Here is a 26,524-nt window from a genome sequence, read left to right as displayed (position 1 = left end):
ACTGTATAAGGAAATGCTGATAAATAAAGCTTTCCCTCCGATTACTCTCAACTAGATGAAACTAGGTTGCTTGTGTCATGGACAGAATAGTTTGATAAAACCATGAATGCTACCTTGCTATTTACACAAAAGGCTTGAGGAACAGCAGGTCAGGCAGCATTTATGGAAATGAATGAACAGTCAACATTTCGGGCTGAGAAGACGCCAGAATAAAAAGGTGGGGGTAGGAGAAGGAAGATAGCTTGGAGGTGATAGGTTTAGCCAGCTGGGTGGGGGAGGTAAAGAGCTGGAGAGGAAGGAATCTGATAGGACAGGAGAGTGGACCATGGAGAAAAGATAGGAGGGACACCAGCAGGAGGTGATAGGTAGGCGAGAAGAGGTAAGAGACCAGCGTGGGGAATAGAAGAGGGAAGAGGGAAGAGGGAAGGAAATTTTTTTTACCAGAAGGAGAAGTCAATATTCATGCCATCTAATTGGATAGCTAAACAGAATATGAGGTGTTGCTCCTCCACCCTGAGAGTTGCTTCATCATGACAAAAGAGTAGCTATGAACTGACATTTCGGAATGGCAATGGGAATAGGAAGTCAAACGGTAGGCCACTGGGAAATTATGCTTTGGGCGGATGGAATGGAAGTCGACGAAATGGTCCTCCAATTTATGACGTGTCGCACCAATGTAGAGCAGGCTACATCAGGAGCACCGGATACAATAGATGACCTCAACAGATTCGCAGGTGATGTGTTGCCTCACCTGAAAGAACTATTTGGGGCCCTCACTTCCTTGCTATTCCTCTTTCATATTTAATTATTTTATAACTTATAGATTTTTATGGCTTTCACTGTACTGCTGCATAAACAACAAATTTCACAACATATCCCAGTGATAATAAATCTGATTCTGTTCTGTGATACAATAAGCCACTATCCTCTTTGGTTATGAACTCCACCCCACCCCAAAGTTCAAAACATTGCCATCCCTCATTGGAATGACACATGGCAAACATGTGAGTCACTGATGCCAAATAGGACTTGCAAAGCTACAACACTGAAAGTCGCAGCACTTTCAAGATATCATTCCAAGGTGTCTTTATTTCTCTCTACTTATTTACAAGCGGCATGGAAATGGATTTTAAATCACATATTCCATGTTTATCAAAGACTATCCTACAGAGAGTAGAAGAAAAATACTTACATTAACAGTATTGAAAGTTTTAATAGTTTAATGTCACTGATGCAGTTCATATCATTTGCCTCTACATCATTTCCAAAAATATGTTTTAAATCAACACATTACAATATATGCAAATTATTCTACTTAAATAGAAAATCCATCTGTTTACATATTTACAGTACATGTAAATTACTTTCTGATATTAATTTTCTCATTAAGAGGTATTGCATCTTTTGACTACTGCTAAAAAAAAAAGCCTCAAGGGCCACTTCACACATTAGAATACTCAGCACTGTTGGGTTCTGACCCTGAAAGTGGACACAATGCTCCACTGAACTTCTGAGGACATTACCACTGTTTCCTGCTCAATAACTGCAGGTGTTCCCACATTTTCAGGAGCTGTTCTTGAATAGGTTTGCATCATTCCCTCTTGCTGAAAAGGCAACTTGTTTATTCATCGAAGGTATTCTGGAACTTCAACCTGAAAAAAAGATGCACAACGAATGCATTTGTGTGAATAAGTTAGACAACGGGTATTCATTATGGTGTGATCAACATAAATTTAACTTTTGATATCATTCTGAATAATCTGGGAGCCTTGAATGAAGTAACCATAGTATTGCTGATATGTAAAACAGAAAGTTTGCATTGCTGTAGTATGTAATAATTTTCTGATGCTGGGACTAAAACACATAATTGGAATTAATGCTATCCTACCAATCCATCATGTTTATTCCTAGTTGGGCAAAGCACGATTTCAGCATCCATTTAAAATTTTAATTAATCACATGCCTCTTGCTGGATAAGAGGTGTAATTTTTAAATTCTTAAAAAAAGACAATTTCAATTTTGTTTTTTTTTCTAAACTAGCATTACATTTATTGAGAACAAACTGCAATATATTTACATGTCAATTTAGTAATGCATGGCTTCTTCTTGTAGTAGAAACCTGACAACCATGTCACGTACACACAAGCCTTGTTTTGAACAGCGGACATAAATGCTTAATTTTCCATGTAAAAAAATGATTTCCTTTGGCATTTGAAAAGAATTTGAATAAATAAACAAATGCAGGGGAATTGATCAAATGATGTTTAGATATGTTATAGATTCTAACTTGGACATTAATGGCATGGTACTGTAATTTTTTAAAAATTGCTTATGTTGGACTAATGTAGTTGCACAGCACAGAAACAGGCCCTTAGACTAAACTCGTCCAAGCCAACCCTAATGACTACTCATGCTAACCACCATTAGTCTGTTTTAGGCTCATATCCTACAACTCCTTCCCCATCCAAGTGTTGGTAGCGGCTAATTATTGTCACATACTACAAGATACAGTGAAAAGCTGTTGCCTGTGTGCCATCCAGACAAACCACGCCATACAAATGTGTATCTAGTAAAAGAAAAACATTTATCTGTCAAAATGCTTTCTGTAGTTTTAGCAATTCCACTGGCAGCTTTTGTTTACTATATTACATGAATTAGGTTGTATTTCAAATTATTTGATAATGTAACAATTAGTTTCAGATTCCTGCGAACAGTGCAGTACATCCAATTACAACACCCAAGATCTTAATTACATAAATCTGTAAAAGGCATTGCCTCTTACTGTCTTTATTTTATTATTACATCCCATTTTCCTCTTCATTTTAACTTACTCGTCTTAGTTGTTTTATATTGCTTGCCCGGATGGCTGACATAAGTTCATCATGTAATGTTATATGAGGAGTTGCTGGTCTTGATCCATCCTCTGATCTTTGGTCTGAAATTGGTTTGAGAGAATTTTTGAGTTCTTTTAACATGTTATTTTCTTTGTGTTGCTTTTTCTTGATACTTTTGCTTTTCTTGACTTTATCATTTTGACAGCTATTCTTTAATTTCAACTCTTGAAGCTTAATGGCTTCAGCAATATTCCTGCTTGGGGTGGTCTGTACTGGTAATGGAGGAGGAGGTGGTGGAACAGGAAGTACAAGCTTCTCTGGGAGAGGTGGTGGGGGTGGTGGAGGAGGAATGGCAGATTTTTGGCAATGAATTTTCTTGACTACTTTGGGAGATGACCAGGGTGAATTCCTTGGAGAAGGACGGGGGGAGGATCTTGGAGAATCCTTCTGTAAAGCCGATTTTCGTGGGTTTGTTGGTCCCTCAAAACCAAGAAGCTTGTCCATTTCCTGTTGCTCCTTCTGCTCTTGGAGGCGTTTCTGCCTCTGTTTGTCCAGATTCCTGGTTAGGATGCTTGTCATTGTCATACGTGGGCCAGGCAGATCAAAGTGGTAGCCCAGTTTCATAAGAGTTGTGTTCTCTTTCAAAAGGTTGGCTATTTCCATTTCAACCTGCCCTCCACATATATGTCTTTGATTGTGAAATCTAAGCTCTGTTAATATTCCATTGTGCTGTATGGCTCGTATGATGGCTAAGATCCCTTTGCCTGTAACATAGTTGGAGTCAATATTTAAATTAGTGATTGTTCTGTTAACCTGCAACATATCAGCTAATGCACAAGCTGCTTGGTCATCAGCATGGGTATTTGCCAAGCTCAAATGTTTAACAACTGTATTCTGCTTCAGAGCTTCTGCAATGAGTTTGAATGTGGCAGTGCTTATGTTCTCAATATTATTCAGGTTGATTTCTGTTTTCTCAGCATCATTATTTTTGATACTCTCAAGAGCATCTTCAACAACAGTTGTGTTTCGGCTGGCAACCACTTTGAGATTTGGATCATCTTCTATGACTTTTTCTTTGCTGAAGCCATTTATCGTTGACTGGTTATCAATATGCCCATTACATCTTTGTGATCCAAGCTGTCCATTACTGTTAATCAATCTTCTGTCAAAAATTTTTTGTGTACTCTCATTCCCTTCCTCCTCCTCCTCCTCCTCCTCCTCCTCTTCTTCCTCCTCCATTTCAATTTCCTCCTCTTCACTTGTTGTTTCCGAAGTACACTCTTCTATGTCTACATCATCATCTTCACTTTCAACTTCATTGTCATTCTCAGTATTTTCTTTGCTGGCTTCACTGGCTTGTGTCTGAAATTAACATTGAAATACAAAAACCATTAAAGCATCAATTACATTTTAAGGTTGACTTATTGGCAAATTCCCCAAAGGTACAGACATTTAATCCCATTTCAACCTTTTTCTATTCTTTTGCATCTAATCTTTGTTGAATTATGAATTAATGGCACTGTACTTTGAAAAACTATTCCTATTTTCATAAACATGACTATTAGTTTTCACCTTATGCATTGATACAACTGAACATGAAATGAGTTATTATTTCTGGAATGCTGTTTTAGGTTGAAAGCAGTATATTGACCAAATCTGCAAGGATATAATTTTCTTCACTCCTGACGCATGCTGCAGGTTCATCCTGCACGGTGGCGTAGTAGTTAAAGTAACACTATTACAGCTAACTTGCCGCTGTCTGTGATGTGTTTGTATGTTCTCCCTGTGACTGTGTGGGTTTCCTCTGGGTGCTCTGGTTTACTCCCACATTCCAAAGACATACTGTTAGGGTTAGTTAGTTGAGAGCATGCTATGTAGATGCTGGAAGCATGGAGACACTTGTGGGCTGCCCAGCACAATCCTCATTGGTTTGACTTGATGCAAAGGATGTCTTTAATCCAGAGGTTCTCAGTGTGGGTCACATCGACCCTCAGGGAGTCATGGTCATGTTGGATTTCATTGGGGTCACTAATAAGAAACAAGAAACTGGGGGCCTCAGGTGTTTCTGAATGGGCCATGGTAAGTTTACTGTTTTAATGAAAGATTACTAAAAATATATAAATAAAAATAGATGAATATATGTAACTTAATTGGAACCCTGAATGAAATGAATGGGAAAATATGCTAGATGATGTAAATAAGGCAGCAAAACTGCTGTGTGTGTGTGTGTGGGGGGTGGGGGTGTAGTATGTCATTTGTTATCACTTCTCCTGCTTGACCAAGTCACTGTTCACACCCTGCAGGGCAACCTGCTGAGCCCCACTTCATGTCCACCCCCAAATCACAAACTGATGATTGTGTGGAGCTGTCTGCAGCAAAGCCAGTCAAGTGAGTATGCAACAGGAGGCTGGTTCTGTTTGTCTCCCACTGACCCGTGCATGTTACAATACTTGGGGTGAAGGCTGCAGTTACTGTAGTGGGGTCGTCTGCTAGAAACAGCTAAACTACAGAGAGGCAAGAATGCAATAAGTCTATCTCTGTATCACTCACTACCACTACAACTTCCATTAAATCCCAGATACTTACCATATCTTGAAAGGAAATTTAATTCACTTTTCTTGGTAAGTATTGTAAACTCTTTATTGCCACAAAGAATTCACATATATAACAGCATTTTAAATATATTGTGTAAAATATTAAATTATTTTATAAAAAAACACCTTAAAAAGCTATTTTATTTTACACGTATGTTCAATGCTGACATTTTTCACGTGAGACTATACCTATTATAATTCTTTGACATTTACTAATTTTCTTTAGAGCCTACTCACACAATTGTATTGTTACTATATACATAGCAACACATGTACACACAAATAAGTATTTTTTTAAATTTTCTTTTCTTCTTTTTATATATCAGATTGTCCATGGCTACTAAGGCACAGAAAACGTGTTGGCAATATTCTATTATCTTGCCCATTTATTCACTGGCTACTCTTAAAATAGGATTGCAAAGTGATGATCTGATTGTATATCCTGAAACAACTACACAGTGGTGTGGAATTCTGGTCCAGAGAGCTGCTGGAGATGCATATTCCAGATTGGGTGATGGATCCATTTGGGGTGAATGTGAATGATATTGACACCACATTGCGAGAATATCTTATTGAGCTGCAGAGTGAGATAACAGCTCAAGCAAAATTCATACGCAGCAAGCAAAGTTTCTGGATAGCTAGTGATATTCAAAATAAGTTTCCACAGCTCTGGAAGAAAGCCATATTGTTTTTAATTTGATTTCCCACCTCTTATCTAGTTGAGTGTGATTTTAGTCAAACTCTTCACCTGCCTTGAAGTTGTGAAAAGAGGTGATCTTCATTTATTTTTATCCAAGCTGCAACCAGATATTCAAAAACTTGCTAGTTTGCATCTCACTGAATACCCAAAGCAATAATATTAAGCACCTTTTCATTGCTGGTTGGAAGAATATTATATATATATTACAAATAAAGTGTCCTATTCAGATCTTTGAAATAGTTTTATTTTTCATGTACTGTACACCTTTAACAGTGTGTGGACCTCTGTTGGTTTAAGTTAACCATGGATGTTATGTCCTGGTTATCTATGTTGTCGGTGCAACGGCGAGACTGATGAGACCTATTTGAGACAGGTAGTCTTTGTTGCAAAGGTCACATTTATAAATGGCCTCAGCTCAGCTGGGGATGCAGTGTTCCTTTCTACAGGACTATTTGTATTCTGCCACTCTCAGGACATAAGATGTTGTTTCAGCATACTTCTTCAGCTGGTGTGGTCCTCACAGGATTCAATGTTGATGTCCTTCATGTCCCACTTGCAGACATCCTTGTAGTGCAGTTGCGGGTGGCCAGTGCCTGAAGCCACTCACCATAGAGGACATCTTTAGGGATGCGGCCATCATGAATGCAGCTGTCATGGCCCAGCCAGCCCAGCCCACACCATCTGAGCAAGGTGTACACACTAGGGAGGCCAGCATGAGGGAGAACCTTAGTATTGGGTACTCTGTCTCTCCAGGAGATGCCCAAGGTGCAATGAAGGCACCTTAAGTGGAAGGTTTTGAGCCTTCCCTCCTGCTTAGCATATGTTGTACAGGTCTCACTGCTGTCTAGCAGTGTGCTGGTGACACAAGCATTGAACACTGCCATTTTTGTTTTGACTGAGAGCTTAGGGTTCTCCCACTCTCATGTGGTGAGGCAGGTAAGAGTTGTTGCAGTCTTCCTGATGTACTTGTCAATTTCTGTATCCAAGGATGGGTTGTCACTGATGATGGACCCCAGGTATGTGAACTGATGCATAACATCCAGTTTGTAGTTATCAATGGTAATGACCCGTGGTGCCTCCATGTCTTGTCCCAAAACATTTGTTTTTTTCAGGCTGATATTCAGACCAAGTTCCTTGCAGGCCTGGGAGAAGTGATCCATCAAGCTCAGAAGGTGCTGCCAAGTGTGGTTGCAACCGCTGCATCATCAACAAACTCTATGTCTCTGATCATAGCCTTGTGTACTTTGCTTTTGGCTCTTAGGCAGGTGAGGATAAAAAGCCTGCCATCTGATCTGGTGTGGAGATAGATCCCTCCTGTTGCAATGCCAAATACACACCTCAAAGAACATTGGGACAAGAACACAACCTTGCATAACACCGCTGCTTATGTCAAAAGGCTCTGAAGAGCTGTTATTGTACTGCACAGACCCCTTTTGTGGAAGGGTTTGATCACGTTCAGCAGTCTCGGTGGAGAGCCTACCTTAGAGAGGATCTGAAAGAGCCCGTCTCTGCTGACCAAGTCAAATGCCTTGGTGAGATCAATCAATGCAACACAGAGAGGCCTCTGTTGTTTGCAGCACTTCTCCTGGAGTTGGTGGACAAAGAAAATCATGTCCACCGTTGACCTTCCAGCACAGAAGCCATTTTGTGACTCTAGGTAGACAGGTTCAGCCAACAAGATGACTGGGGCAAAAACTGTGCCACAGTATTCAAGAGGGAGATGTCCCTGTAGTTGTTACAGTTGATTCTCTCACCTTTGTTTTGTAGCGGGTAACAATCTTGGCATTCTTCATATCAGATGGTACAGCTTTTTCCTGCCAGCACTGACAAAGGATTTCAGGCAGTGGGTGCAGCAGGGTAGTCATGCAGTGCTTGATCAGGTCTGGAGGAATCCTACCATTGCCTGGTTGTTTCCCTAAGGCCACGCTGTCGATGGCCTTGCTGAACTCCAAGGGTCAGCTTGCTATCCAATTGTTCCATTAGCGGCAGGCACTTAGTGTTGTCCAAGGCTGAGGTGTGACAGTGCTCACTCTGTTTGACCCTGTCTGAGATCACTTCCCCATTGATGGATTTGAGGGCAGCCATCACGACACCTTTCTTGATGCCATCACAGACTCCTGATTTCACCTGTCAGCGTTAGATCTGTATGTCTTCACTGAGCTACATCAGTACTTGTTGTTGGCGCAGCACCTGGCAGTCTGCTGGACTTTACTTCTAGTAGCTCTGAGGATCTGTAAGTTCCTCCTAGTTGGTGAACATTTATACTGGGCTAGGGCAGCACCTGTGGTTTCAATAACAGGGGTCATCTCATTGGATTTGGCTTCAAACCAGTCAGTTGTTTTTAAGATCTTCTTCCCAAAGGCATCCAAGTCTGTGCTCTAGAAGGTATTCCGCAGAAGATCCCATTTCTCTGTGACAGAGTTTCTATTCAGAGCTTTGAAATTGTTTTATTTTTCACATCCAACTGTAGCACTGTATTTAACCTGTTCAGACATAAGTATTGACTGTATATTAAAATAATTAGTACAGTAGACCAAAAAAACACTTCAGCAACTCTCGGAAACAATGGACAATGAAGCCACAGAGGTAAAAGAAAGTCGTAAGAGAAAAAAGGTGAGAACCACTGCTTTAATCTTTTAACAATCAGCATAGTGTTTTTTTTTAAATAGTTGTACCACATGGCTGTGCATACAGCAATCATGTCACATGATTTTTACATAAGCTTTTATTGCAAAAACTTGGTATTCAACAACACAGAAAAAAAACTCAAGATTGTAAATTCTTTGATAACACTCCATTTGGAAAGCAATAACAGTTTGGGATTTTATACTTGATTGGAAGTAATGCAGCACAGATGCACTAGATTGATTTCTGGAGTTAGGATTGTTGTACCAAGAGCGGCAATGATGCTCACTGGAGTTTGAAACCTGCCACAGATTATGTATCACTGAAACATCAAATACTGAAACAGGTTGACGATGTTGCTTCCTCCACCTTAACAATGGATATTGTCTCAGGTCTGGCCATATTGAACTGAAATAAGGAGATACTTCATTAATGATGGAATTCCCTTTCCAAGTTAGCTGCGGACACTTAGATATTCTGCATTTCTTAGATATTAGAAACTTAGATATTTTAATGAGTTTGAATGCTTGGACTAAGAAGGTCAGAGGCTTAGGAATTCAGAAACCTAGTGAACTTGAGGTAGAGGACTGATTGTGATATTGAATGACAGAGACGGTTCAGGGGTTGAATGAATTCATCCTTCTTCATTGTCTTAAGTTTCATGGATACATTAGGAAGCAGATAATATTCTTGCCCTTAAATTGGTGGGGAGAGAACAAACAGCATCAATGCAGTGGTGAGAAGGTATTCCAGGATGACCTCAATAAAAGCAGTGCAATGAGACTGAGGTAGCTTCAGGGCTCTGATAACCCTGTTTATTAAACATGGATAATTCCAAGAGTTATTTATATTTCTCCAAAATCCCTTTACACTATATGCCTATGAAACATGAAATTAAAAATGCAAATTATTTAGCATGCTATAATTAATACAATAATTTCCAAGACATACATTTTTAAAAATTATATTTGCCTCCTACTGTCCTGCTTTGATGTTATATGACTTGATGGAATTTCAGTCTGAATCATCTTTCAATTTTTAATCAATTTTCTATTCAGTCATTAGCTTAATGGGTCTCATACTATCATGATGGTTTCTATGAACCAAATGAAGGGATACAATTTGGAGGAAGGGCAAGCACAAGTTTCCATGCATTCTCTTTGAACACGTTGCAATTCTAAAGTTGATAAGGAATTGAAAATATAAATTGTACAAAACTAATTTATAGCACATTTCGAGCAATATTTGTGTGAAGTGTAAGCCATGTGGCAATTGGGTATGAACACAGAGTGAGCATCACTCCACTTTACTCCAGAATCTAGGAAGTATTTTCAAGTGCTGACTTGTGACTTGTACCATAAATGTTCTCAGTCAGAAAATTTAGGCAAGTTACCTGATAAAAATGTCATCCTTGGTTGGACTTTATTATTATAATTAAATAAACCAAACATTTAATGCTGGCACTGATTTGAAATCTGGTAGATTTGTGAAGATGGTAAAGGATTGTAGGTAATATGTTTATTCTACTGGCGGATGAGTTGATTTAAGTCCCACCAAGCTGAAAAATTAGTAACATGAAAATCTTTTAAAAGAAACACTCTGTGACTATAGTTAAAGAAAGTTACATAGTAAAATAAGGTCAAAGTGTTGAATGTATTATTTTCCAAGGACAAGTTAGTGATCTAAATAGAACAGCTCTTAAGAACTGGGACAAAAATCAGACACATCCAAAGGCCATGAAAGCTGTTATCTCAGCAACCAGAAGTCTCTGGAGAAGGTGATTGTATTTAACTATTTTGTTATAATAGCAAGGTTTTTTTAAAAAAAAAATTAGGCAAAAGAATAACTTGTTCTGTATTAGGCCCTTGAAGGGTTCTGGGTGGACACCCAGAATAGATAGTTTCTGATTTTCATCAGTCTTCAATTACTGGGCTACCAATTAATATATTGCAGCTCAGCTGTTAAAATTGATATCATCCAAATGTTTACAAATATAGCCTTGGCTCAAATTCTGGGTCTTAACACATTAGGCTGTTTATCTTTTATCATTAGCCTAAGAATACTCAAAAGAAGGAGGTGCTGTACTCTTTATGTCCTTTGCCTATTTCTTGGAAAATTCACTGGATACTTAGATCCGATAAAGGATATGAAAAAGGGTTATTAGTAACCTCAGTGTGATTTTCCGACATCTAACTATGGGATTTACAGCTTGTTTATTAATTAATATTGACTGCAAGCATTTATTAGGGAACTAACAAGATGCCAACAGTGGCTAAGTTATACATGATGAATGGGACATGGAACTGTGCTTTGCAGTCAATGCAATTTCCTGGCATTTTGTTAAGGAAATCTGGTTTCAATAAAGAATTTCTCAGTTTTTGTCTTCTGAATCAGGCTGTTTTCTTTATTTATGGAAAGCAGGATAGGAGATAGGAATCATGACATATGAAAGTTATGGCTTAATGGTAATATTTTTTCTTGATTTGTTGACGTGTGTGCATTACCCATTGGGCTGGTCACTCTGTATATAAATAAAGTAGATGTCATTAATAGTATTGAGAAATATACCTGACGTAATCATTATATATACCTGAAATATAATCACTATGTATTAGCTATTTACTATACTATGTAATCACTTCTAGGTACTGAATATTAATATGTATTATTTTACTAGACACATTTTGCTATGTGTTGTTTTCACTAGATACTTTGTACTCTCTTAGCTGCATACTGTGGCACTTACAGGACACCTGTTTAGTTAGCAGCACTATTAGCTGAAATGTACCTAATGTATTACACTCAGCCTTTGTTTAGTACGAGATTACGGTGGTGGACAGGATGCTGCGAGCAGGAATGTAATGTGAGGGAGGTTGTCTGGAAAACATAATCTTGGCCACGAATAAGGCCCTAATGCGAACGGGTGAAACATAATGGTGGCGCACCGAGGGCTAGGCAAGAGCGATTAATTAATTAATATATAGATGATATGCAATTAAAACTTGATTGGGTATGCTGATGAAACTGAAATGTAACTGAGGTAAGAAATTACTATAAAGAATGCTGTACACCGAAGCTCGGTGGGCTTTCGGTGACAAGTTCATTGATTGCCTCAGCCTTTGTTTGCAAATAAAGGTTTAATTTTCTTGAAGAATTGTCTGTGTCTCCAGGTCATTTCAAGTAACCACGACAATAGCATGACTTTTAAATTTAGATTAATCTCTATCACATTGTAAAAAGTAGTATGCACATATAACAGCAATCAATAACAGCAACTACAGCTGACATTAAGACGAAGACATTGAATCAAAAGCTATCATAGCTATTTATTATTCAATGAAACATTTTGATGCTTTGATAAAAGCAACCTCAACTTTATACAATGAAATCTTGTAAGCTGATTGCCCATAATTCACATTGTTTATCAAACTTGTGTGAGTGACAAATTCATAACCTTAAAGCAGTTAGCTAAATACAGACCCCTCCATCCTCGATTTCCAAGGGAGTATTTCCTAGAGGGGGGCTTTAGTCTGACCAATCCTTCAGTACTTGTACTTTGTACAAAGTATCAGTTACTTTGACACTGTCAAATGTGCATTCCTGCAATAGCCAATGCTGACTTTTGGAGGTAAAAACAGAAAATGCTGCAGGTCAGAGATCTTCTATGGAAAGAGAAATAGATTTAATGTTTCAAGTTTGAGGACCTTTGTTTCTCATTCCACAGAGAAGCTGCTGTCTGCTTCAAGCACTTTTGTTTTTATTTCAGGCTAGCAACATCTACAGTTTTTTGTTTGCTACTTTTCTTTTGTTAGTTAAGACCTCAAAAGTCAGTTAACTTTTTTTTATATACCGTTTTCTACACAGGGACAATTGAATTTAATGGAATCAATACAACTAAACATGCATTTCTAAAGCTTCACTTATACACTGAATGGCACAAGGCTCTCTATAGTGGCAAAAGCAAGGTATAATGAAACAAACTATGACTAGAACCTAAAGTTGTAAAATGAGTTGAGTTTTTAGAAGATTCTTACATGGATTACAGAGTATGAGATAATATTGATGATTCTTCACCATCGTTGCGTCTAAGTACTGAAAATCTCTACCCAAATGTATTATGGGAGTGCTGTAAAAGGTTCAAGTAGTAGCATATAATCACCTTCTCAACATCAACTACAAATGGGCGATCAACGCTGGACTTGTGCGCAATGCCTCGATCCCAAAAGAAATCATGCTCCATCTCCTAGAAGCAGCAGTGCTAAGAAAACACAGCAGAGGACACTGCGTAGTATTCTGTGCACTGTGATTTTCATGGGCAGAAAGACATGGGCAATATCAGAATGACTGTACAATAGTATAAGTCACATGGAAAACCTTTCTCTAACTATTACATGCCAGATATAATTTAAATTAGAAAGGATATTTTCTGTTTACATTTAAGGAAAAAGCTGTACATTTTCCCAATATTATTTATGATTAATTAATTGGGATTCTGTCTCATGTGATGAGATGGCACTGCAAGTTATGATGAAGTGCATAAGGAGAGATTATTTTCACTGACAGATGAGAATGTGGGGATCAATAACTATTACCTAAGCTTAGATCACACTTGGAATATTGTGTTTAGTTCTGGTCAGCATATTATCATAAGGATGTGAAAGCTTTAGAGAAGGTGTAGGGATTCACCAGGATGCTGCCTGGATTGGAGAGCACGTCTTACGAGATAGGTTAAGCGACCTAGGGGTTTCTCTCTTTGGACTGAAGGAGAATGAGAGGTGACTTGAGGTGTACAAGAGAAGAGGCACAGATTGATTGGATAGCCAGAGACTTTTTTCCCCGGGGCAGAAATGACTAATATAAGGGAGCAGAATTTTAAGGTGATTGGAGGAAAGTATGGGTGGGGGGGATGTCAGAAGTAACTTTTTTTGCATAGAAAGTGGTGGTGCATGGACACCCAGCCAGGGATGGTGGTAATGGCAAATAGATTAGGGACATTAAAGAAACTCTTAAACGGGCACATGGATGATAGAAAAATGTACGTTAAGTAGGAGGGAAGGGTTAGATTGATCTTAGTTTATGTTAAAAGTTGGCACAACATCATGGGCCAAAGGGCCTGTACTGTGCTATAAACCTGTGTTCTAAGAACTAGAGGTATTTTTGCAAGGAGTTTTTAATAATCTGTAATTTTACTACATGAAAAGATGGCAGTAACATATTCCACCACAGAACATTACCCTGGTGATGGACGTCATTTGTTCTACTGAGACTACACTGGAGGACCAGCTGACCATTAATGAGCTACTTTCTAACTATTGGATCAATTAAATTGTCACAGTTTAAAAAATTAACTGTAACGAAAGGAAATGGATAAAAAAATTATAAATGAAATACCTGTAGGGGTTATGGGAGGAAAGCCGAAGAGTGGAACCAATAGGATAAGTCTTACAAAGTGCTAGTACAGGCAGGATGGATCCAATAACTTCCCTCTGCATTTCTAGGATTATAAACACTGGGCAGTCGTAATTCTGACCATGTGTCATGTTTGGATTTAGAGTTTACCTGGTTTGGTTCAGCACAAAGTCGCTCATTCTCCAGCAGTTTCTGAGTTTCGTGTTCCCAGAATGCCATTAATGCCTCTCTGCTGAATGTTCCCTGAGGTGTTTTGTCTGTCTGGTCTTTCTGCCGAAACCCAATGGGAATAAATTCATTGGGGTCGATATTGTCCAACTCTCTCTCCAGTTCCTTCAGCTCATCGGAAGTCAGGGAAGCAAGGATTTCATCCTCGTCTATGTCCTCGTACTTCGACAGTTCTTTTCTGTAACCGAACTCCGACATCGTGAAAATATGTCCGGTGAAGTTTGTTTCTTACTGACCAACTTCGATCGCGCTCAGATACCCACGAAGCGGCTGAATGGACGTCTCCTTTCCTGCAGGTAACTTTTAAAGCACCCTCATGGGTTGAGATCATCATGTGCTCGCTCCTCTGTAACAATGTATGAAAGCATGTTCCGTTTTGAGCAACACACGTCAGCCGAAACGCTTCAGCCAAGAGAGCAGACACGACATCGTATTCGGACCATCAAGTTTGAAGACTGACGGTGCCAGTACGGGAGTATTCGCATTGCCCACCAGCCCATGGCCAGATTCAATTTCCAGGGCTTCCTATCACCCGCTGCTGGCCCTCACTCCAGTCCTTATAAAGCAAAAAGAGGCTCATCTCCACAGAAACCTTCTATTTTCGAATTAAATTCCACAGGTTTGAGGAAAGTTGTAGTGAAATGTTTGAAAACAAAACTGCTGCACCAGATTTAGAACTGCAAGATGTAAAGAAGAATGAAAAGTTAAAAAAAGAATTTCCTTTTTCCAGAGAACACTGTGCGCTGAAGTGGGGAGAGGCGTGAATAAAAAAAAATACGCACCAAGCCTGTAGAATAGGAACCTGACAATAGGGACATTCAAACGTATCATTAGTTGCAGATGTTGTACATTGCAATCCACGCTATAGCTCTCGTGCATAAAAGCCCGCACATTCAGTTGCTCAGTATCAGACGTTCATGCGGTTTTTAGATTTTGTACTTTAATATTTAGCAGAATGTCTAGGTTTAACAACCTTGCCCATGAGTACAATACAGTAGATGTAATGAAACGCCCAGTACATTTACTAAGAATTAGGAGGGGAGGACCATTCACCCTGTAGAGCGTGCTCTCTCATTCAACAAGATTAAAGCTGACTCCCCCCTCAGTTTTCCTTTTTGGTTTCCTTAACTTGGTTCCTTAACGCCCAGAAATCTGCCGTTCTCTCGCAGAGATTACAATTAACGCTCGCCCTCCTTAGTAACTCCCGCACTTGGGTAATTGTGAAATAAGCACAAAATAGCAAACAAAACCGAAGGCTCCTAAATCAGGTTGCGCCTGGAAAATTAGGAAAAGCGGTTAATAACTGCGTATTGAATGCAACAAGGGTTGATTTCTTGCAAGGTGCAAAAAGAAATCAGCTCTGATCTTGGAGGCAGAGATGAGTTGCAGAACAATTAAGTGATATCGGCCGTTACAATGGATTAGATACGCTGCATTTGACACTGATTTAGGTGTTTGGGTCCACGTTGTGTTATTACTCTTTCCAACTGATACGACGACTTGAAGAGACACCAAAAATAAAACACCGCCTCACATACTGAAATGTGGAACAATGAGCGAAGTGCTATGGCATGCAGCAATTGCAAAACTGGAAACGGCTCAAATCCGTGCAGGAAACCCGCTTCAAAGAATTTGATGCATGACGCTTGTTAAAGCTCGATTTTACTGTCCTTTTTCGCTCTGCAGAGTGTTTAGGCTGATGAAGTTTTAATGGTATTAAAATTTGTAAAACTTCGCAAGTTATTTCCGTTTAGGATTTCTTTTACAAGTAATCTGAACTCTGCGCTTCGTCCTGATGAGATCACACTTCAACATTTAAATCCTGTATAAACATGGGCTAGATGCGGTATCTCCAGCCAGACAAGGAGCCCAAACTATTGGGCAGTCTGCCAGGGGTGTTCTAATAAAAAAATCCAATGGCAGCAAGAATTCGTTCTTTTCTCATCAAGCTGGAAAGAGTGCAGAAAAGATTCACGAGGCTGTTATCTGGACTGAAGGGCTTGAATTGTAACGAGAGGTTTAATAGTCTGGGCCGTCTCTGCCCCTAGAGTGGGAAGCTGAAGGGTGACAGTTTACAAAATGACCAGGAGCATAGACAAGGTGAACGATCATAATTCTTTTCCCAGGGAAAGAGAGTCGAAAACTAATGAATGTAGATTTAAGGTGAGAGGGGAAGATACAAACTTGACCTAAGGGACAGCATTTTCTACGGAGGATGTGGCCATATGGAACAAGCTACCAGAGGAAGGTGTGGTGCTTGGTACAATTACAACTTCTGAAATACATTTAGACAGTTACATGAGGAGGAAAGGGTAAGAAAGATATGAGCCAATTACAAGCAGATTGGACTAGCTCAGAAACCCGAGAGATTCTGCAGATGCTGAAAATCTAGAGTAACATACAGAAAATGCTGGAGGCCAGGTAGCACCTGTGAAGGGGAATAAACAATCCTGATGAGGGTCTCCGCCCTAAACACCAACTATTTATTCTTCCCCCAGCTGCTGCTCAACCTGCTGAGTTCCTCCAGTATTTTGTGTGTATTGCTTCTACTAGCTCAAGTAGACAACTTGGTCTGCATGAAGAGTTGGGCCGAAGGGTCTGTGTGTGCTGTACAAGTCATTTTACTCTATTCTGTTTCCCCTTTTTGCTTTAAAGGACAACATGGCAATTACTTTCTCAATGCTTGTTAAATCTATTTAAAGAAAATTCAAGAATGACTTCAAAAAATTTTTTTTTGTTTCTTATCAAAAACATTTTTTTGCCTTCTGATCCATTCCATAACTTGACTGAATCCTTTTCCTATCTCACATCGATTACTTTCCCACTACTGGTTAGCTTTCCAAACCTGAAAATGGCCTATTTATTTTTGTTCAATCTGTTAACAATTCTCTATGCCAATACATTAAACCAAACCTCATTGACAATGATGAAATGTTCTCTGAAAAAGAAACACTTCTGTTTTGATCACCACGCTAATTCAAACAAAAATAAACTGTCAAATGCTATTGATGACTTGGCATGATCATGGGGCTCTTTTCTAAATTTGTTGCTTTTACTTCCTTTGAAAAACTGCATTTTTTCAACAATTTTTTTTGTCAAGCTAGCCTTCTATTCCTTCATTCTCTTTGTTCTTGACATTACTGGATTAGTTTTAATTTTAAGAGTAGGGGATTTGGATCGATCACAAGCCATGAATCTGTGGTTTGCCACTGTTTTTAAAAACTCTTAACCATAAAATTCATAATCTCATCTTTCTGACTCATGAGTTTCTCTAGTTCTTTCTTTCACCGATATAGCTATTTTAAGATCCTGACTTATTAGAACCTTAATTACCTGCTATATTTAGAATGTTTTACATCCTCTATGGTAAACTTTGAAAATTACTTGCTTTATATCTAATGTGGTGTTCTTTGGAATCCTGGCCCAGTGTGAAGAGAACATATTAGTAATAAACCTGATGGAGGCCATAGTGTTAGGATGGATGAAATTCTTAAATAACTCATTGATGCAGAATAAAAACTGAGACAGAGTACAAGCAGACAAACCAGTGAAAGCAGGACAAATACAGTGAGATAAAACTCTATGCGAGGTGGTGGAAAGGAACGGAAGAGTGGACCAGGGAGTCACAAGGGGAGCAGTCATCATATAAGAAAGTTGAAAAGAACTTAAGATGTGACTGGTAGTGGGATCATGTTGGAGCTGACAGAAAATAATGTATCGAATGTGAAGACTGGTGCGGTGGTGAGGATCTGAGATATAAGGAAAGGTTAAGACTGTATTCTTTAGAATGTAGAAGATTGGGAAGAGATTTGATAGAGGTATGCAAAGTTATGAGGGGTATGGATAAGGTACATGAAAGCAGGCTTTCTCCACTGAGGTTTGGTGGGTCTACAATTCGAGGTCATGGCTTAAGGGTGAAAGGTGAGAAGTTTAAGAGGAACATTAGGGAGTGAGTGTGGAATGAGCTGTCAGCACAAGTGGTGCATGCAAGCTCAACTTCCAACACTTAAAAAGAGTTCGATAAACTGGGAAAAGGGAAGAGAATCCTTAAGATGAAAGGATGGCTCAGTCAAGGTAGCTGTGGGAGTCTGAGGGTTTGTAGATTTTTTGTAGGGTTTTTTTCTCATGTAGCTCCTGAAAGAGAGAGAAAGAGATCCAGAAGGCGAAAGTTCAAAACAGTCCACATAAACAAAGCAGTACCAATGCAGTCATCAATGTATGAGAGAATGACTTACAGAAGTGTTTCCAAATAGGCGTGGAACAAGCACTTTTCTATATATCCAACAAAAAGATAGGCATAACTGGGATATATGGGAGTTCCCAAAACTACATCTTTATTCTGGAGGCGGTGAGTGGAAACAAAGAAGTTGTGGAGCACAATGATGAATTCCACCAATTGAATTAGCATTATTTCAAAGTAAACTACAACAGGACAAAAATGTTCCAAGGTAAATGTAGGACCCCATATCAGTAAACCTTAAGGGGATGGGGAAGGAAGGGTTGGAGTGACTAACACCTGCATGTCCTCTAGGTAGAGTGTTTAGGACAAAAAGAAATTATAGAACCAGCTGGATGCCACAGGGAATGGAATTTCTACATGAAGAAACCCAAGGTGAATCAAATAGCACCCCCTCTCTATTTATTTTACAAAGGAAACAGGCATCAAACCAAGTTACATCCTGCAAATTACTGGTTTAGATCTCTTTGCAGATGATTGCTCTTTACACATTGGTCAAAATATGAACACTACTCACCATAGTGTAAAACACAGGTAGAAAAGTCACTCAGATCAACAGATCTCACGTAATCTATCTAGTTAGCTGAGCTTCTTTCAATCTCCTGCAGCTATGAGGAACATTTACATTTAAGGTCACAGAATCATATTGTTGTAGTTATTTTCATTTCTGCTTTCTGCACAATGAATCAAAATAAAGTCAAAACAATCAAAATATCAGTATTTTTGACCATTCTTTGAATATATTTTTGAATGCTTTGCACTTCAATTGAATTGAATTAACCTGAACACAAATGTGGCATTCTATTTCTGTGTATATTCTTTCCCCCTTCCTTGAAGGTTGCGACATCACACAAATTATCTGTAAATATTGAGACTTTTTCTGAGGCGAGACATATGCAAAATGTATTAAATTTTATTTTTGCTTCATTATCAATATTTATATCCAAAGATACTTGACATTAGGCCATAAGATATAGGAGGATTAGACCATTTGGCCCATCGAGCCTGCTCCACTATTCAATCATGGGTAACTTATTACCCCTCTCAATCCCATTCTCCTGCCTTCTCCCCATAACCTTTGGTGTCCTTACTAATCAAGAGCCCATCAACCTCTGCTTCAAATATGCCCAATGACTTGGTCTCCACATCTATCTCTGACAACGAATTCTAGATCCATCACCCTCTGGCTACAGAAATTCCTTGTCATTTCTGTTCTAAAAGGACACTATTGTGCTGAGGCTGTGGCTTCTGGTCCCAAACTTTCCCTCTACAGGAAACATCCTCTCCAGAACCACTCTATCTCAGCCTTTCAATATCTGATAGGTTTCAATGAGATCACCCTTCAGTCTTCTGAACTCCAGTGAGTACAAACCCCAAGCCATCAAACACTCCTTACACATGAGCCCTTTCATTCCTGGAATCATTCTCATGAAGCTCTACACCCTCTCTGAAGCTAACACATCCTTTCTTAGATAAGGGGCCCAAAACTGCTCACAACACTCTATGCGTGGTCTGACTAATGATTTATAAAGCATTACTTTTAGATTCTAATTTTCTTGAAATGAATGCTAACATTGCATTTACTTCCATGCCACCGACTCAACCTGCAAGATAACCTTTAGGGAATTCTGCAAGGACTCCCAGGTCCCATTGCAATTCTGATATTTGAGATTTCATCCCATTTAGAAAATAAGTCTATACATTTATTACTTCTACCAAAATCCATCACCATACACTATTTTCCATCTGCCACTTCTTTGCCCATTTACTCAATCTGTCTAAGTCCTTCTGCAACCTCTCTGCTTCAACACTACCTGTCCCTCAACCTTCCTTTGTTTTGTCTGCAAGTTTGGCCACAAAGCCATCATCCAAACCATTATATAACATGGAAAAAAGCTGTCTCAACACCAACCCTTGCAACACTCCACTAGTCACCGATAGCCAACCAGAATAGGCCACCTTTACTCCCACTCTATACCTCCTGCCGGTCAGCTAATCTTCTATCCATGCTAGTATCCTTCCTGTAATACCATGGGCTCTTATCTTGTTTAGCATTCTCATGTGCAGTCCTTGTCCAAAATTCTGGCAAACAACACTGACTCTCGTTTTTCTACCTTACCTGTTAGAGGGAGGTAAATGACAAAAAAGTTTGTGAAGAATAACATTTCTAAATGAAGTCCAAATGCTGAAAGGAGGGGAGTTTAAAATAGATAATAAGGTAAGGAAAGCCCAAATATCATTATCCTTCATGTAAGACACTGCTATCATATTAATTTTTAATTACACTGCAGTATTCATACTTAAAAGTGCTATAGCATTGTCAAGATTTTTAAGCTTAAAGTTATCACACTAGTCTGGTGAAAATTACGAAAACAATACTAACGGAAACACCCAAATAACATGCATGGAAATATGAAAAGAATGTTCTTTATATGCCTGTAAATAATGTACAATAAAATTAGGTATATGCTTGTATGAATAAATTGTGGCCAAAATGATAATGTTAAACTGTATTGCTGTTGTCAACAGCTTAGGTTCTATGTACTATGTTCTGCACCACAAAAAGATAGGAGCAGTCAACAACAGGTTTTTGCTTTCTCCTGCTCTCGTAGAATGAGATATATTGTATATTTTTAATACAGAGTATTTTTAACTATGTTGCAACAGTTAGCCCTGATGTTATTTTAAAACTTTATAAACGTCTCAATCACAGTTAACTTCTAAGACTATGAAGCACAAATAAAAATAAGGAAAATAACAAAGATTCTAGTTTTGGGATGTTCTGCTCTTGGAAGAATTAAACATTGACAGAACAAAGAAACTTTTCAAAGGGATTGGTTTTCGTTTCCAGAACTGAAGAGAAATCAGCCACAATGTGTTCAGCCATGTACGAAGATTTGTAAATGAATGTTTACCAGAGTTCTAGAAATTAAAACTGCACATAAATCTACTGCATGCACTATCCAAGAACAAATGGAGGAGACACAGCATGCACCACAAGGAAAAAGCCATTAGTGGTGAAAATAATGAGCTCCAAATCAATAGACTAAAAAGACAGCAACAACACAGCATCTGTTATCAACAATACCATCACCACTGTAATAAATTTTAAAAGACATATGTAGATTTTGGTAATTTAAAATATTTTATTTTAGGTATACTTTTCAGTTAAAAGTTCCATTCCATAATTGTAATTTGTATTGAGTTTACTCTGATTCGGATGCAAGGTCTTCAAAAGGTCTATAACATAAAGATGTTGATGTCAACATTGATTATTATAAGAGTCCACTTCCAAATATTCCCAAAATTGCAGTTTAACAAGCAATAAGCACAGCCCTTTATGAATATTAAACAAATTCCTAATCACAGCCTTCATCCTCAGAAAACTGATCATTTGACTATTTTCCATTAACCCTTAAGTTGCTAAATATGCACTGTGCAAAGATTAGAAGAAATGCTTTTACTTCGCATTTTAAGGGATAAACTTTCTTCCCACAAATGTATTTAGTGTTTTCACATGAGAGCTTAGATTCCTATTTGAAATATAACCTAATTCCAGACATGGAAGCAGTTGGAAGTACAAACATTTACCCAATGTAAAGACAAGTAAGGGCATTTCAACTGAAAAATATAGTTGACAAAACTGTATTGCTGAAAATAGTATAAGACATTCATCACAGATACGTTGGTTACATCTTTGTATTGAATCCTTCAAGATAAAGTATTACTGAATAGTAGAACACAAATGAGTTGCCAGTAAGCTGTGCATTCTTGTAGTGAATTACTTTAGGAGGATGCAAAGTTCTGCCAGCTTCAGCAACAATAAAGCATTGAAGAATCCAAACAGAACAGCCATATTAAAAAAATTCATAGTGCTATGCAGTTTTAATAAGTGTTGCTTCTTCTTAGGTACAGAAAATGCAGGGTTTTGAAAAAATAGTGTTACTATTCTCGCTTTTAACAAGCATAATTAAAGTTCAATTCAATTCTATTCCATCACCCAATTTCTTTTGTTGCTGGAATGAACACATAAATATGTAGTTCCTTATATGTCCCAACATCATCTTGCATAGGGTGTAGCTTTACCCACAATACTTTATCAAATGAATTATTAAATGAGGTATTGCACAGATTATGAAAAAGAGTAAAAGGCAACAAAAATATACAGCAAAATCTGCAAAACATTTACAGGACAATTTTACAGAAAATCAGAAAGACAGGAAGGATTATAGTTTTGTGAGGGAAAAACTAATCTTCCCATTCATCATCATCGTCAAAATCTTCCTCTTCATCTTCATCCTCATCTTCATCTGAAAATATATTGTTGCAATTAGTTTAAACAGTAAATAACATTTTAAGATAGTGGATTCTGGTTAATTGGGCCATTGTCTAATCAAGGCAGCCATTTATTTGGTACACTCTTAAAGAACAAAAACAAATTGAGAAAATAGCCAGGATTCCCTTTATTTGGGACATTATACTGCTTACCCACGACAGGAGATTGTTGCTGAGCAGTTCTTAAATAGCAACACTTGCGTGTGTTTACTGTTTGAACAGCAGTGATTTTATTCACTGACAGCTGGTGAGTAATAAGCTGTTCAGTAGGCAGACAATTCAGAACTGTTTTGCTCAATGTGGTTTCAAGCATTCTGGTCTGGAGATGCCAGAAACTTTTGGGAGTGAAAATTAAATGATTTAACTACTTTAACATGTTATAAGCTACAAAGAATGTGAAGGTATTGACAACCATCTCGATTTGGATTGCCAAACAAGATTTGGAGGATGCTATTGTCAAAAGCAGACTACCATCTCCACTAGGTGTTTGTTAATTTACAGTAAACCAAAAGAACAAAGCAGTGTACACAAAATTAATTCCTTTGTTGATAACTATTAGGAGCTAATACACTTTTATAGTACTTTAGTAGCTTTGGTACTGTTATAATCTGTTTTGTATTTTATTTAAATACATGATTTGTACTCAGTTAAATGGCAGTTTGCCTTTTATTAAAAATACCTTTTTTTAACTATTTCCATGAACTTCAGCTAATTGGGATAGCCACTTAATTGGGCCAAAATGTATTGGTCTTGATGTGTCCCAATTAACTGGAACCCACTATATTTCCTTTTACTTTCTTAGCTGTGCAGATGCTGGAAATCCAAAGCAATGCACATAAAAAGCTTGAGGAACTCAGCAGGTTAGGCATCCTCTATGGAAATGAATAAACAATTGACATTTTGGGCCAAAAACCTTCTTCAGGATTCTGAAACTTTTATTTATGCAGCATCCTGAACAGATGCAAAACAAAGTGCTTCCCATCCATAATAAGGAAGAACTATTATTATGACAAAGGTGGAGTAATTGGTCAGTGACCAAAAACCTAGTTTTTAGAAGCAGGGAGACCTCAAACCTTCCAAGATGTGAATGCAAAAAGCTGGAAGTCAATGTCAAAAATATGGAGACTCCAGAAAGCAATAGGGTAGTGGAGGAGCTCAATTCAAATAGTTACATAATGGGATAAAAAATTTTAAAACCTGAAGCTTTTCCTCCAATCTTTCACAGTGATTCTGTAAAAACAAGAACAGTAGTATATGACAAAACAGGGTTAAGATGAGTACAAGTCCATGAAGGGTAGAGATAGAAAGGAACTGATAACACCATTGGGATTAGAGCTGACCAAGATGCACATATAAGTTTAATCGGCAGAAGGGTTGAAGTTGGCATTACTTCAGTTGAAATGCTATCTGCTGCAGCGGATATGGGATCAGAAGTAGATTGACATAACAAATTTAACCAAAATTGACAATATCCTGGTTGAACTCTGAAGTAGAATCAGGTGATTTTTGGAAAAGTTTGTGAAAAATATGAAGTTTTTACTTTGCTCTCAGGTTTAATGTCAAAGAAAGCAGAGTTGATTAATCTAAATAAAAATCTGATCAAAAGTTAACACCTTTGAAGTAGAGCTGCCATGTGAAATTGCATAGTAGAGAGAATGATCATATAAATTATCCTATGTTTTAGGACAAGAGAACACAGAATCACTTTGATGGTGATTTAAATCAACTTAATGATTTACAGATTTCACAATCTTCAGGAGAATTCGTCTGACCAAGTAGGTACAGCACCTTTAAATGGATGAAAGCTCTTTACCTTGGCCGGAAGTGAGGCAGTGAGGATAAGGCCACATTTACTCAACATCTTGTTAGCAAATGTGCAGTCATTGGAGAACAAAACTGTAGACTTGCTGTATCGGAGAGACAATGTCTAAGCGAGACATGGCTTTCTCCAGGCAAGCTGATGCAGTGATCAAACCAGATTTACAGTATGGACTGAACTGCTGATTTGGAAAAGGCAAAAGGCGGAGGTATGTGTTTCATGATAAACTCATAGTGCGCTCTGATTCAGCAATCAAATGCCATCCATTCTATGTACCAAGCGAGTTCTCCTTCACAATCCTGAGCAGAGTTTACATACTACCAGCAGCTGACTATAATCAAGAGCTTGAGATACTGCACAATGCTGTCTCCAAACAAGAAAAAGTCCACCTCGACACATTTCAAATCATGGTCGGGGACTTCAACCAGGCTTGTTTGAAGAAAACACTGCCAAATTACCATCAGCAAATAACCTGTAGCAGAGGTCCCAACATACCAGACCACGGTTATATACTAACATAAGGAATGCCTACCATTCCATGCCCAGACCGTATTCTGGTAAATCGCATCACTTGGCTGTCCTTCTCCTACCTGCATACAGGCAGAGGTTGAAGAGCAAAGCTCCAGAGATTAGGACAACAAAGAGGTGGCTGCGGGAGGTAGCAGAGCAGCTAAGGAATTGCTTCAACTTCGTGTTTAAGGACAGCTGTGGAGTTAAATGAATACACCATGGCTGTCATGGACTTTATTAAAACAATGGTAAACGAGCGTTTCCTTACAAAATCATTCAGTCTTCCCCAATCAGAAGCCCTAATAGAACCATGAAATTTGCAGTCTGCTGTGGGCCAGATCAGAGGTATTCAAGTTCGGTGACCAAGAAAGTTAAAAGAGATCTTGGTACAAACTCTGGAAAGCCATCTCACAGTGAAGTGGCAATCTGGACTAACCTTGAATCAACAAAGGATGCTTGACAGTTATGGCAAGGCTTGAATACCATCACCTCTTATAAAGTTAAATCAAACATAAGCAACAGCAGGGTTTTGCTTCCAGACAAGTATAATGTCTTCTCTGCTTGCTTTGACCATCACAAACTTCCACCTTTCTCGATGATCCTGTGATTTCAGGATCTGGGGCCAATATCCGAGCAGTCTTCAGGAGGGTAAACCCACGAAAAGCCTCCAGCCCAGATGGGGTATCTGGCCAAGTACTAAAGACCTGTGCTGATCAACTGGCTGGAATGTTCACTGATACCTTTAACCTCTTGCTTTAGCAGTCTGGGGTACCCACTGGCTGCAAGAAGGCTTCAAATACACCGGTGCCTAAGAAGAATGTGGTGACATGCCTCAATGACTACCATCCAGTAGCACTTACATCCACAGTGATGAAGTGCTTTGAGGGGCTGGTGATGAACTATATCAACTCATGCCTGAGAAGCAACTTAGATCCTAATTTGCCTACTGAGCAACGGATCCACAGCAAATGCCATTTCATTGACTCTTCTCTCAACCTTGGAACATCTGGACAGCAAATACTTATACATCAGGATGCTCTTTATTGGCACAGCTCAGCATTCAATACCATCATCCCCTTGGACTCAATACCTCCTTGTGGAATTGGATCCTCAATTTCCTCACTTGCAGATCCCAGTCAGTTTGGCTTGGCAGCGACATGTCCGCCACAGTCTCCATCAGCAAAGGTGCACAAGACTGTGTGCCTAAGCAGAGCTCCAATGCCATATTAAAGA

The 26,524-nt window shown here is 38.6% G+C and overlaps 2 protein-coding genes across 6 annotated transcripts in view; both read right to left on the bottom strand.

Annotated features, from left to right (window-relative positions):
- Positions 1-1,202: 1,202 nt before the first annotated feature.
- Positions 1,203-14,938, bottom strand: LOC140734723 (leiomodin-2-like). The gene is made up of 3 exons (XM_073059102.1): positions 14,313-14,938; positions 2,832-4,196; positions 1,203-1,652 (listed from the first exon to the last, which is right to left on the bottom strand). The coding sequence occupies exons 1-3, from the start codon at positions 14,586-14,588 to the stop codon at positions 1,626-1,628; spliced, it is 1,668 nt and encodes a 555-aa protein (XP_072915203.1). The 5' UTR covers positions 14,589-14,938; the 3' UTR covers positions 1,203-1,625.
- A 6,811-nt stretch (positions 14,939-21,749) lies between these two features.
- The window catches only part of LOC140734722 (actin nucleation-promoting factor WASL-like), an 85,115-nt gene continuing 80,340 nt past the window's right edge, over positions 21,750-26,524 (bottom strand). For all 5 annotated transcript variants that reach the window (XM_073059097.1, XM_073059098.1, XM_073059099.1 and 2 more), the window contains one exon: positions 21,750-22,937. In XM_073059097.1, coding sequence (XP_072915198.1) covers positions 22,876-22,937 — 62 coding nt within the window. In that variant the 3' untranslated portion in view covers positions 21,750-22,875. The remainder of the gene's footprint in view (positions 22,938-26,524) is intronic.

This window comes from Hemitrygon akajei, chromosome 10 (genome assembly GCF_048418815.1).
Source record: "Hemitrygon akajei chromosome 10, sHemAka1.3, whole genome shotgun sequence".
Taxonomy (NCBI): Eukaryota; Metazoa; Chordata; class Chondrichthyes; order Myliobatiformes; family Dasyatidae; genus Hemitrygon; species Hemitrygon akajei.
This window is presented reverse-complemented; position numbering and strand designations above follow the sequence as displayed.